This window comes from Pristiophorus japonicus, chromosome 13 (assembly GCF_044704955.1).
Source record: "Pristiophorus japonicus isolate sPriJap1 chromosome 13, sPriJap1.hap1, whole genome shotgun sequence".
NCBI lineage: Eukaryota > Metazoa > Chordata > Chondrichthyes > Pristiophoridae > Pristiophorus > Pristiophorus japonicus.
Genome location: NC_091989.1, coordinates 111,562,196 through 111,575,416, shown reverse-complemented (window position 1 = coordinate 111,575,416; position 13,221 = coordinate 111,562,196). Strand labels below are relative to the sequence as shown.

Below are 13,221 nucleotides of genomic sequence, written 5' to 3'. Positions count from 1 at the left end.
TGACCATAATATGGTGGAATTCTGCATTAGGATGGAGAATGAAACAGTTAATTCAGAGACCATGGTCCAGAACTTATAGAAGGGTAACTTTGAAGGTATGAGGCGTGAATTGGCTAGGATAGATTGGCGAATGATACTGAAGGGGTTGACTGTGGATGGGCAATGGCAGACATTTAGAGACCGCATGGATGAACTACAACAATTGTACATTCCTGTCTGTCGTAAAAATAAAAAAGGGAAGGTGGCTCAACCGTGGCTATCAAGGGAAATCAGGGATAGCATTAAAGCCAAGGAAGTGGCATACAAATTGGCCAGAAATAGCAGAGAACCCGGGGACTGGGAGAAATTTAGAACTCAGCAGAGGAGGACAAAGGGTTTGATTAGGGAAGGGAAAATGGAGTACGAGAAGAAGCTTGCAGGGAACATTAAGACGGATTGCAAAAGTTTCTATAGATATGTAAAGAGAAAAAGGTTAGCAAAGACAAACGTAGGTCCCCTGCAGTCAGAATCAGGGGAAGTCATAACGGGGAACAAAGGAATGGCGGACCAATTGAACAAGTACTTTGGTTCGGTATTCACTGAGGAGGACACAAACAACCTTCCGGATATAAAAGGGGTCGGAGGGTCTAGTAAGGAGGAGGAACTGAGGGAAATCCTTACTAGTCGGGAAATTGTGTTGGGGAAATTGATGGGATTGAAGGCCGATAAATCCCCAGGGCCTGATGGACTGCATCCCAGAGTACTTAAGGAGGTGGCCTTGGAAATAGTGGATGCATTGACAGTCATTTTCCAACATTCCATTGACTCTGGATCAGTTCCTATGGAGTGGAGGGTAGCCAATGTAACCCCACTTTTTAAAAAGGGAGGGAGAGAGAAAACAGGGAATTACAGACCGGTCAGCCTGACATCGGTAGTGGGTAAAATGATGGAATCAATTATTAAGGATGTCATCGCAGTGCATTTGGAAAGAGGTAATATGATAGGTCCAAGTCAGCATGGATTTGTGAAAGGGAAATCATGCTTGACAAATCTTCTGGAATTTTTTGAGGATGTTTCCAGTAGAGTGGACAAGGGAGAACCAGTCGATGTGGTATATTTGGACTTTCAGAAGGCTTTTGACAAGGTCCCACACAAGAGATTAATGTGCAAAGTTAAAGCACATGGGATTGGGGGTAGTGTGCTGTCATGGATTGAGAACTGGTTGTCAGACAGGAAGCAAAGAGTAGGAGTAAATGGGGACTTTTCAGAATGGCAGGCAGTGACTAGTGGGGTACCGCAAGGTTCTGTGCTGGGGCCCCAGCTGTTTACACTGTACATTAATGATTTAGACGAGGGGATTAAATGTAGTATCTCCAAATTTGCGGATGACACTAAGTTGGGTGGCAGTGTGAGCTGCAAGGAGGATTCTATGAGGCTGCAGAGCGACTTGGATAGGTTAGGTGAGTGGGCAAATGCATGGCAGATGAAGTATAATGTGGATAAATGTGAGGTTATCCACTTTGGTGGTAAAAACAGAGAGACAGACTATTATCTGAATGGTGACAGATTAGGAAAAGGAGAGGTGCAACGAGACCTGGGTGTCATGGTACATCAGTCATTGAAGGTTGGCATGCAGGTACAGCAGGCGGTTAAGAAAGCAAATGGCATGTTGGCCTTCATAGCGAGGGGATTTGAGTACAAGGGCAGGGAGGTGTTGCTACAATTGTACAGGGCCTTGGTGAGGCCACACCTGGAGTATTGTGTACAGTTTTGGTCTCCTAACCTGAGGAAGGACATTCTTGCTATTGAGGGAGTGCAGCGAAGGTTCACCAGACTGATTCCCGGGATGGCGGGACTGACCTATCAAGAAAGACTGGATCAACTGGGCTTGTATTCACTGGAGTTCAGAAGAATGAGAGGGGACCTCATAGAAACGTTTAAAATTCTGACGGGCTTAGACAGGTTAGATGCAGGAAGAATGTTCCCAATGTTGGGGAAGTCCAGAACCAGGGGACACAGTCTAAGGATAAGGGGGAAGCCATTTAGGACTGAGATGAGGAGGAATTTCTTCACCCAGAGAGTGGTGAACCTGTGGAATTCTCTACCACAGAAAGTTGTTGAGGCCAATTCACTAAATATATTCAAAAAGGAGTTAGATGAAGTCCTTACTACTAGGGGAATCAAGGGGTATGGTGAGAAAGCAGGAATGGGGTACTGAAGTTGCATGTTCAGCCATGAACTCATTGAATGGCGGTGCAGGCTAGAAGGGCCGAATGGCCTACTCCTGCACCTATTTTCTATGTTTCTATGTTTCTATGACTCCCTGATCCATCACCGCGTTAGAGGCAGAATTGCGCGCATATATTATTATCGTCTCTTCCTCTTCCGACATGAAAGTTTGAGCCATCAACGCCGCCGCTTCCAAGGTTAAATCCTTGGTCTCAATTAATTTGCGGAAAATTTCCGCATGACCGATGCCCTCGATAAAGAAGTCCCTTAGCATCTCCCCGCTGCAGGCGTCTGTGAACTTACAGAGGCTAGCCAAACGCCAGAGGTCCGCTACGAAGTCCGGTATGCTCTGTCCTTCATGACGTTGGTGGGTGTAGAATCTGTGTCGGGCCATATGTATGCTACTCGCCGGTTTGTGGTGCTCCCCGATCAATTTGCTAAGTTCTTCAAAGGTTTTGCCACCGGCTTTTCGGGTGCTAGTAAGTCCTTCATGAGCGCGTAAGTCTTTGGTCCGCAGCTGGTCAAAAGATGAGCCCTTCGCTTGTCGGCCGCTGCATCCCCCAGCCATTCTTTCGTAACGAAGCTTTGCTGAAACCTCTCAACAAAATTGTCCCAGTCCTCCCCAACACAGTACCGTTCCACTGTGCTACCGGTGGCCATTCTCGTGGGTCGGGAATTCGCGCTTCTTGTCGCCAATGTAAAGTCCTTACTCTACAGTATGAAACCACACGAGGCACATTCTGGGGACAAGGTCACTCTGTGACCTTAACTCTTTATTCACAGGACTCCAAAGACGATGACCCTGCGTGGGACCTCTCTTTTTATACCTGTGTGATCAGGTAAGGAGTGTCTCCCACAAGTTCACCCCTTGTGGTCAAGGTGTGCATCTAGTTTGAGTGTTTACAGTAATACAGTGGTGTTACATTGTGGTTACATACATGACAAGCATCACAGCAAAACTCTCTCTACTATGTGGCAACAAAGTGCCTGTGACCGCAGCCTTGGACAACTCCTCCTGCTGCAACATGGGAGTTTTCCACTTTCCACATCATCAGAACATAAGAAATAGGAACTTGAGTAGGCCATTTGGTCCTTCGAGCCTGCTCCACCATTCAACTCCATCTTCCCACAATATCCCCATATCCCTTAATTCCCTTTGTTCCCAAAAATTTAATAAACTCTGTCTTGAATATACTCAATGACTGAGCATCCACAGCCCTCTGGGGTAGAGCATTCCAAAGATTCACAACCCTTTGAGTGAAGAAATTTCTCCTCATCTCAGACCTAAATGGCCGACCTTTTATTTTGAGACTGTGACCCTGTGTTCTAGATTCCCCGGCCAGGGGAAACATTTTCTCACGTTAACCCAGTCAAGCCCCTTAAGAATTTTATATGTTTCAATTAGATCACCTCTCATTCTTCCAAACTCTGGGGAATATAGTCCTAGTCTACTCAATCTCTCCTCATAGGGCAATCCCCTCATCCAGGAACCAGTCTAGTGAACCTTTTTTGCACTCCCTCTAAGGCAGGTATGTATTTCCTTAGGTAAGGAGACTCGAACTGTACACAGTATTCCAGCCTCACCAATGCCCTGTATAATTGTAGTAAGACTTCTTTACTCTTATACTCTAGGAGCTAGGAGCTAGGAGTATCACGTGTAGTGAGTTGGTCTTACCGCAGGGAAAGGGTCCACAGCAGATAGGGAATGGAAGACCAGCAGGAAGAGTAGAGCAAGGAAGGTAGTGCAGGGGTCCCCTGCGGTCATCCCCCTGCAAAACAGATACACCGCTTTGGGTACTGTTGAGGGGAATGACTCATCAGGGGAGGGCAGCAGCAGCCAAGTTCATGGCACCGTGGCTGGCTCTGCTGCACAGGAGGGCAAGAAAAAGAGTGGGAGAGCGATAGTGATAGGGGATTCAATTGTGAGGGGAATAGATAGGCGTTTCTGCGGCCGCAACCGAGACTCCAGGATGGTATGTTGCCTCCCTGGTGCAAGGGTCAAGGATGTCTCGGAGCGGGTGCAGGACATTCTGAAATGGGAGGGAGAACAGCCAGTTGTCGTGGTGCACATTGGTACCAACGACATAGGCAAAAAAAGGGATGAGGTCCTACGAAACGAATTTAAGGAGCTAGGAGCTAAATTAAAAAGTAGGACCTCAAAAGTAGTAATCTCGGGATTGCTACCAGTGCCACGTGATAGTCAGAGTAGGAATCGCAGGATAGCGCAGATGAATACGTGGCTTGAGCAGTGGTGCAGCAGGGAGGGATTCAAATTCCTGGGGCATTGGGACCGGTTCTGGGGGAGGTGGGACCAGTACAAACCGGACGGTCTGCACCTGGGCAGGACTGGAACCAATGTCCTCGGGGGAGTGTTTGCTAGTGCTGTTGGGGAGGATTTAAACTAATATGGCAGGGGGATGGGAACCAATGCAGGGAGACAGAGGGAAACAAAAAGGAGCCAAAAGCAAAAGACAGAAAGGAGATGAGGAAAAGTGTAGGGCAGAGAAACCCAAGGCAAAGAACAAAAAGGGCCACTGTACAGCAAAATTCTAAAAGGACAAAGGGTGTTAATAAAACAAGCCTGAAGGCTTTGTGTCTTAATGCAAGGAGTATCCGCAATAAGGTGGATGAATTAATTGTGCAAATAGATGTTAACAAATATGATGTGATTGGGATTACGGAGACGTGGCTCCAGGATGATCAGGGCTGGGAACTCAACATTCAGGGGTATTCAACATTCAGGAAGGATAGAATAAAAGGAAAAGGAGGTGGGGTAGCATTGCTGGTTAAAGAGGAGATTAATGCAATAGTTAGGAAAGACATTAGCTTGGATGATGTGGAATCTATATGGGTAGAGCTGCAGAACACCAAAGGGCAAAAAACGTTAGTAGGAGTTGTGTACAGACCTCCAAACAGTAATAGGGATGTTGGGGAGGGCATCAAACAGGAAATTAGGGGTGCATGCAATAAAGGTGTAGCAGTTATAATGGGTGACTTTAATATGCACATAGATTGGGCTAGCCAAACTGGAAGCAATACGGTGGAGGAGGATTTCCTGGAGTGCATAAGGGATGGTTTTCTAGACCAATATGTTGAGGAACCAACTAGGGGGGAGGCCATCTTAGACTGGGTGTTGTGTAATGAGAGAGGATTAATTAGCAATCTCATTGTGCGAGGCCCCTTGGGGAAGAGTGACCATAATATGGTGGAATTCTGCATTAGGATGGAGAATGAAACAGTAATTTCAGAGACCATGGTCCAGAACTTAAAGAAGGGTAACTTTGAAGGTATGAGGCGAGAATTGGCTAGGATAGATTGGCGAATGATACTTAGGGGGTTGACTGTGGATGGGCAATGGCAGACATTTAGAGACCGCATGGATGAAGTACAACAATTGTACATTCCTGTCTGGCGTAAAAATAAAAAGGGGAAGGTGGCTCAACCGTGGCTATCTAGGGAAATCAGGGATAGTATTAAAGCCAAGGAAGTGGCATACAAATTGGCCAGAAATAGCAGCGAACCTGGGGACTGGGAGAAATTTAGAACTCAGCAGAGGAGGACAAAGGGTTTGATTAGGACAGGGAAAATGGAGTACGAGAAGAAGCTTGCAGGGAACATTAAGGCGGATTGCAAAAGTTTCTATAGGTATGTAAAGAGAAAAAGGTTGGTGAAGACAAACGTAGGTCCCCTGCAGTCAGAATCAGGGGAAGTCATAACGGGGAACAAAGAAATGGCGGATCAATTGAACAAGTACTTTGGTTCGGTATTCACTAAGGAGGATACAAACAACCTTCCGGATATAAAAGGGGTCAGAGGGTCTAGTAAGGAAGAGGAACTGAGGGAAATCTTTATTAGTCGGGAAATTGTGTTGGGGAAATTGATGGGATTGAAGGCAGATAAATCCCCAGGGCCTGATGGCCTGCATCCTAGAGTACTTAAGGAGGTGGCCTTGGAAATAGCGGATGCATTGACAGTCATTTTCCAACATTCCATTGACTCTGGATCAGTTCCTATGGAGTGGAGGGTAGCCAATGTAACCCCACTTTTTAAAAAAGGAGGGAGAGAGAAAACAGGGAATTATAGACCGGTCAGCCTGACCTCAGTAGTGGGTAAAATGATGGAATCAATTATTAAGGATGTCATAGCAGTGCATCTGGAAAATGGTGACATGATAGGTCCAAGTCAGCATGGATTTGTGAAAGGGAAATCATGCTTGACAAATCTTCTGGAATTTTTTGAGGATGTTTCCAGTAAAGTGGACAAAGGAGAACCAGTTGATGTGGTATATTTGGACTTTCAGAAGGCTTTCGACAAGGTCCCACACAAGAGATTAATGTGCAAAGTTAAAGCACATGGGATTGGGGGTAGTGTGCTGACGTGGATTGAGAACTGGTTGTCAGACAGGAAGCAAAGAGTAGGAGTAAACGGGTACTTTTCAGAATGGCAGGCAGTGACTAGTGGAGTGCCGCAAGGTTCTGTGCTGGGGCCCCAGCTGTTTACATTGTACATTAATGATTTAGACGAGGGGATTAAATGCAGTATCTCCAAATTTGCGGATGATACTAAGTTGGGTGGCAGTGTGAGCTGCGAGGAGGATGCTATTAGGCTGCAGAGTGACTTGGATAGGTTAGGTGAGTGGGCAAATGCATGGCAGATGAAGTATAATGTGGATAAATGTGAGGTTATCCACTTTGGTGGTAAAAACAGAGAGACAGACTATTATCTGAATGGTGACAGATTAGGAAAAGGGAAGGTGCAACGAGACCTGGGTGTCATGGTACATCAGTCATTGAAGGTTGGCATGCAGGTACAGCAGGCGGTTAAGAAAGCAAATGGCATGTTGGCCTTCATAGCGAGGGGATTTGAATACAGGGGCAGGGAGGTGTTGCTACAGTTGTACAGGGCCTTGGTGAGGCCACACCTGGAGTATTGTGTACAGTTTTGGTCTCCTAACTTGAGGAAGGACATTCTTGCTATTGAGGGAGTGCAGCGAAGGTTCACCAGACTGATTCCCGGGATGGCGGGACTGACCTATCAAGAAAGATTGGATCAATTGGGCTTGTATTCACTGGAGTTCAGAAGAATGAGAGGGGACCTCATAGAAACGTTTAAAATTCTGACGGGTTTAGACAGGTTAGATGCAGAAAGAATGTTCCCAATGTTGGGGAAGTCCAGAACCAGGGGTCACAGTCTGAGGATAAGGGGTAAGCCATTTAGGACCGAGATGAGGAGAAACTTCTTCACCCAGAGAGTGGTGAACCTGTGGAATTCTCTACCACAGAAAGTAGTTGAGGCCAATTCACTAAATATATTCAAAAGGGAGTTAGATGAGGTCCTTACTACTCGGGGGATCAAGGGGTATGGCGAGAAAGCAGGAAGGGGGTACTGAAGTTTCATGTTCAGCCATGAACTCATTGAATGGCGGTGCAGGCTAGAAGGGCTGAATGGCCTGCTCCTGCACCTATTTTCTATGTTTCTATGTTTCTATGTTACTCTAAGCCCTTTGTAACAAAAGCTAACAGACCATTTGCTTTCCTAATTGCTTGCTGTACCTGCAAATTAACTTTCTGTGATTCATGTACAAGGACACCCAGGTCCCTCTGAACGCAAACATTTCCCAGACTCTCACCATTCAAAAACATTTCTGCTTTTTTATTTTTCCTACCAAAGTGGATAACTTCACACTTCCCCACATTGTATTCCATTTGCCATATTCTTGCCCGCTCAGTCACCCTGTCTATATCTCTCTGCAGCCTCTTGTGTCCTCCTCACCACTTACTTTCCACCTAACTTTGTATCATCAGCAAACTCGGATACGTTACACTCAGTCCCTTCATCTAAGTCATTTATATAGATTGTGAATAGCTGAGGCCCAAGCACTGATCCTTGCGCTACGCCGCTAGCCTGCCAACCTACTCTGTTTTCTGTCCATTAACCAATCCTCAATCCATGCTAATATATTACCCTCAATCCCATGAGCCCTAATTTTGTGTAATAATGGGGCAGAAATTCCAAGGAGGGCTTCCCACGGGCAAATCAATAAAGAATAGAAATAAAATGTGCACTTACCTGAAGCTGCTGCACCCGCTCGAACACCCGATCCACAGGCCTCCTCTCCCTGCGACACGTGCGCGTGCACGTCGGGACATGCTCAGGAGTCACGTGTGCCTGGACACCCAATCACAGGTAAGTATTTTCGTAAGTTACAAAACTCCTCTTACAATGAATGAGAAAAACCCCAAAACTCACAAAAAATACATAAAACATTTAAAAAACACCTCACACAATAAACTAATAGAAATTAAAAATGTTACACATGTTTTTTAAAGAAAACAAATTGCTGATTTTTCAAAAAAGTTAGGGTTTAAAATAACATTATCTGAGTGGGCAGGGTTTTAACATAAATGTGTTTATAAAATTTTTATTTTAATCATGTTTTTTCTATGTTTTTAAAATCTTACACCTGTAAAAGTAGACTATGCGCCTGCTTTTTCAGGAGCAAGAGTTTTGAGGACATTTGCCATGCAAGATATGGGTAAATAGCCCAAACTTCCATGTACAAATGTCCTCGTTCCCGATCTGCGGATCATCTGTCAAGCTAACTGGCATATAGTTCCCTGTTTTTTCTCTTCCTTCTTTCATAAATAGCAGGGTTATATTTGCTATCTTCCAATCCTTGGGCACTGTTCTAGATTCTCAGGAATTCTGGAAGATTAATACAAATGCAACCACTATCTCTGCAGCTACCTCTTTTAAAACCCTAGGCTGCAGGTCGTCTGGTCCAGGGGATTTATCACCACTTAGTCCCATTCATTTCTCCAGTACTATGTCTTTATTTATACTGATTTCTTTAAGTTCCTCATTCTCTCTAGATCCTTGATTCCCTATCATTTCCAAAATGTGTTTTGTGTCTTCCACTGTGAAGACAAATACAAAGCATTTGTTTATTGACTCTGCCATTTCCTTTTTGCCCATTACAATTTCTGCTGTCCTGTAGAATTTACCAATATTTCACAAAGATTCCTTGTACCTTTCCCCTGCAGAGGAGAAGAATCCCTTTTTGGACTTTTAAAATGGAAGGAAAAACTTCGGGACACAAATGAGTTTAAAGGGCAGACGAGGCCTGTAGAGGATAAAAGGGGATGCATTCATGGAGACGCCACCTTCCCCTCCCCCGCCCCCCCAGTGTTTGGACTCATAGGAAAGGGAATTTAATTTGGAACTCGATGAACATTTTGGTATCCTAGGAAAAACTCTGAGGAAGATACCTAAGAGCTTTACAAGTTTAAGATCTCTAAAGGAACATGTTGGAACAGACTGCCAGAACAGAGGGTGGGACTTCACTTGGGTATTGGAGCTAATTCAATTTGTCTGGGAGAATGAGGCAATCGATAACTAACAAGAACTGTGAGGCATAACAATTCGCTCCCTAGGACATAAACCCATCAAGAGCTATCAGGCTAATCACCGGAGACCATTGTTGGCATGCATGTGCAAATAGGTCTATAGAAATCACGGGCCCAGCCAAACGGCCCAAGAGTTTAAACACTGCTTCAATAATGCCAACCGCTGATTTTCCACATTACCACATCATAATCAAATTACTGCTGAACGAGCCCGGCAAATTCTGACAAAGAAGAGAGCTCAAAACTAATGAGCAGCTCCCTTGAAACAAAGAGCTGGGCCAGATTTGGCAGGAGATAAGGAAGCCTTTTTGGGGTATATCTATTCCCAGTTTTACAAGGGAAGAAAAGCAGCAGGAGGTGGGGAGTGAAGAAATGGAGTAGTGGAGAAAACTACAAGAAACCATCAAGGATCGACCGAGCATGCCGACAGCAAGAGGCCCACAAAACGGAAGGTTGTCAGCAACCAAATTGACAACCCGGGCCACCACAACCAGCGAAACGACCAACCAAAACCATTTTCAGTAAAATCCGAAGAATCAACATTTATTTTCACTCTACAATCTACTTCTGAATAACCAATGGGTGAGAAATTACCTAAAAGGACTAACTAAAACTATTCCTAACCAAAGAAAATGGGTACTTACCCTATACATCCAAAACGCGACTTACCGCATTAGCGGACTCACCCCAACTGAAGACTACGCAGTCCGAAGTCCTCTCCTCCGCCCGGGATACAGCTTGCCTAGAAGGCAAAGTGCAGTGAACCCCGAAACCGTGATTCACCGGCAACCGTCAAAAGGGATTGGTGAGCATAGCCCCTGAACCCCCAGAGCTATAACTTAGTTAGTTAGGGGAATTGGGAGGGGTTGGCTGGGATAACTTGTGTAAATGTATCTGCATTCTCCTCTTTACCCCATTTAGAGTTTAAGCTGTATTCTTTTCCCCACAGGCTGTATTTTGAAAATTTATTCAATGTGTTGTACCCCTCAATGTGTATTGGTATCACTATTCTGTGTGTGTTATTAAAGGTGTGCCTTTTACTTCTTTTTAAACACAATAAAGCCATACCTGCTTCCTACCTTGAAACCGATTGTCTGTCCAAGTCTGTCACAGTCCCTTCATAATTCCAGAGTCTAGAACCAAGGGTGTGGGAGCGATTCAAAACCGCTCATATAAGGTCAGAAGGGAAAGCTGACCCCCTGAAAACCACCCCTTACAGTCTCTGCCTATAATGGGCCCATGTTTACTTTCACTAATCTCTTCCTATTTACATACCGATAGACACATTTACAATCTGTTTTTACGTCTCTTGATAATTTACTCATGTTATTTTTTCTCTTTCCTTATCAATTTCTTGGTCCTCCTTCGCTAAATTGTAAAATCCAGCCCTTGTTATCTCAGTCTCTTTGAGTGAGGATGCCCATAAGTTGTGTTCTCCATTTCTCCTCACTAGGAACTGGATTGAGACTGCCCAACTCATTTCACATTGACCCGTTATAGCCACTAGCCAGCGGTGATTTTCAATGGAAATAAAGACCAGGAGAGATGTAAAACAGACTACTGACCCACTCTCACTGTTTTGCACAAAGTCAAGATCTACACGACATATGCATCAATTTTTAAATTTCTCATTCTTGTTTTCAAAACACTTCATGGCCTCACCCCTCCCTATCTCTGTAACTTCCTCCAGCGCTACAATTCTCCAAGTCTGGCCTCTTGCGCATCCCTGATTTGAATCACTCGACCATTGGTGGCCGTGACTTTTGGGCCCTAAGCTCTGGAATTCCCTTCATAAACCTCTCCACCTCTCTTCCTTTAAGATGCTCCTTAAAGCCTCTTTGACCAAGCTTTTGGTCATATGTCCTAATATCTCCGTTTGTAGCTTGGTGTCAATTGTTGTTTGATAATTCCTCCTGCGAAGTGCCTTGGGGTATTTTACTATGTTAAAGGAACTATATAAATGCAAGTAATTGTTGTTGAGACAGAATTGAACTAGATGTAATGCCCACACAGTGGAATAGCTCACCAACATTCACTGCCTAGACCAAACCTGAAGAGTGGCCACCTTTAAGGTTCAGGAGACTGGACCAGTGCACATGGAACCCGCTCCAGCAATGGTCAGTGAGAGGAGAAAAGTAGGGCTCAATTTTCCCCAATGCCATTTTTAGGCCCCGACTACGCCAAAAAAATAACTACCAAGTTTACCCATTCTAATTTTTTTAATTGGCACCGCGCAGCCTGTCCTGTAGCTTCAGGGGCAGGAGCCTAATGTCTGTGCTGAAAAAATGATGCATCCCCTTCTGCGCTTGCGCGGAAAAAAAAGGACATTTTTGACGTGTCTGTATGGGCGCACATGCCCAGTACAGCTCCCGGTCTGCATTCGGTCATTTTTAAAGAGCCAATGTATGTGAGAGCTTTAATTCTCATTGGAAAAATCAGAGCTGCAATACAATATTCAACGTGGCTCAAGGACCAAGAATTTCTTACAGGATGAAGTGGAGGCAAGAGTTACTGTGATTGAGGCCAGATGACACAAGCTGGACACCAGCAGAGGTCACATAAAAGTTTCACCAAAAGAAATGAAGAAACGCTGGAACCAACTTGCAGAAGATTACTGTGCAATGGTGACCACCCCGAGGTCTGGAGGCCAGGGCAAAAAGAAATGGCAGGATCTTGGTCAAGTAGTTAGTGTAAGTAATATTTTCATTTATTCACTGGAATTGCAATTGTAAATGTGACCATCTGTATGTCCCACCCAGCAGAAAGACACACACTCTAAAATGTTATATTTTCATCTTTGCAGAGGAAGGTGGCACACAACAAAAGGGAAAGAACTCGAACAGGAGGAGGCCCGGTAAATCTGCACCCACTGACACCTTGGAAGAGAGGGTCGCTGCTTTGATGGGTCCTGCCTGGAGAAAAACAACCACCACTGCACAAGTTGGGCCCACATTCGAGGGAGAGGGCAAGTTCTGCAAATTCCACATTCTGGCTTTGCTAAATGTTAAGTACTGCCCAGGCTAGCTATGCTTCGGTTCCTGGGGATGTCTCCGTCAGCTACGCTTCGGTTGATGCAATGTGCTATCATTCATCGTGGTCCTTTAAATCAGCCTGCTGCCTGCGCTGTGTGAGCCTACTCATGCCACCCTGCCCCCTCCTCTGCTGCTAACCATTTGTCTGTTCTGTTATATTTTGAAGAACTTGGGGCCAACCCTGACAAGGCTGAAGCCGATGCAGAAGAAGATTCAGATGCAGACGAAGAGGACAACATCTTCCAATCCCACCTTCTAGACCAACAGCATGGGGGTGAGGGGCAGGGGGAGGGGGTAATGGATGAAGCCCCCACTCTTGTACTCACTCTGCAGGAGGTGCACGTGCCGCCCATTGAGGTGCCAGGCCCTTTCCTGAGTGGTACGAGTGTTGGGACATTCCATGGTTTCTCACAGTCCGAGGCTGCGGGTCCCAGTGAGCCACACCCAGGGTGAGGTGGTGAATGAGAGCTCCTCCGCGCTCTCCCGAGGTGCAGCATGTAACAGATGTGGTTCATATGCTGGCAACGAGTGCAGAGAGCATTGACCTTACGCGATCACTCCTGGACACCATAAGT

General features: G+C 45.4%; 1 protein-coding gene across 1 annotated transcript in view; it reads right to left on the bottom strand.

Annotated features, from left to right (window-relative positions):
- The window catches only part of LOC139278169 (uncharacterized), a 101,201-nt gene that overhangs the window by 71,699 nt on the left and 16,281 nt on the right, over positions 1–13,221 (bottom strand). Inside the window, exon 2 of the mRNA XM_070896822.1 lies at positions 8,278–8,376. Within this exon, the coding sequence (XP_070752923.1) occupies positions 8,278–8,357 (80 nt within the window). The 5' untranslated portion in view covers positions 8,358–8,376. The remainder of the gene's footprint in view (positions 1–8,277; positions 8,377–13,221) is intronic.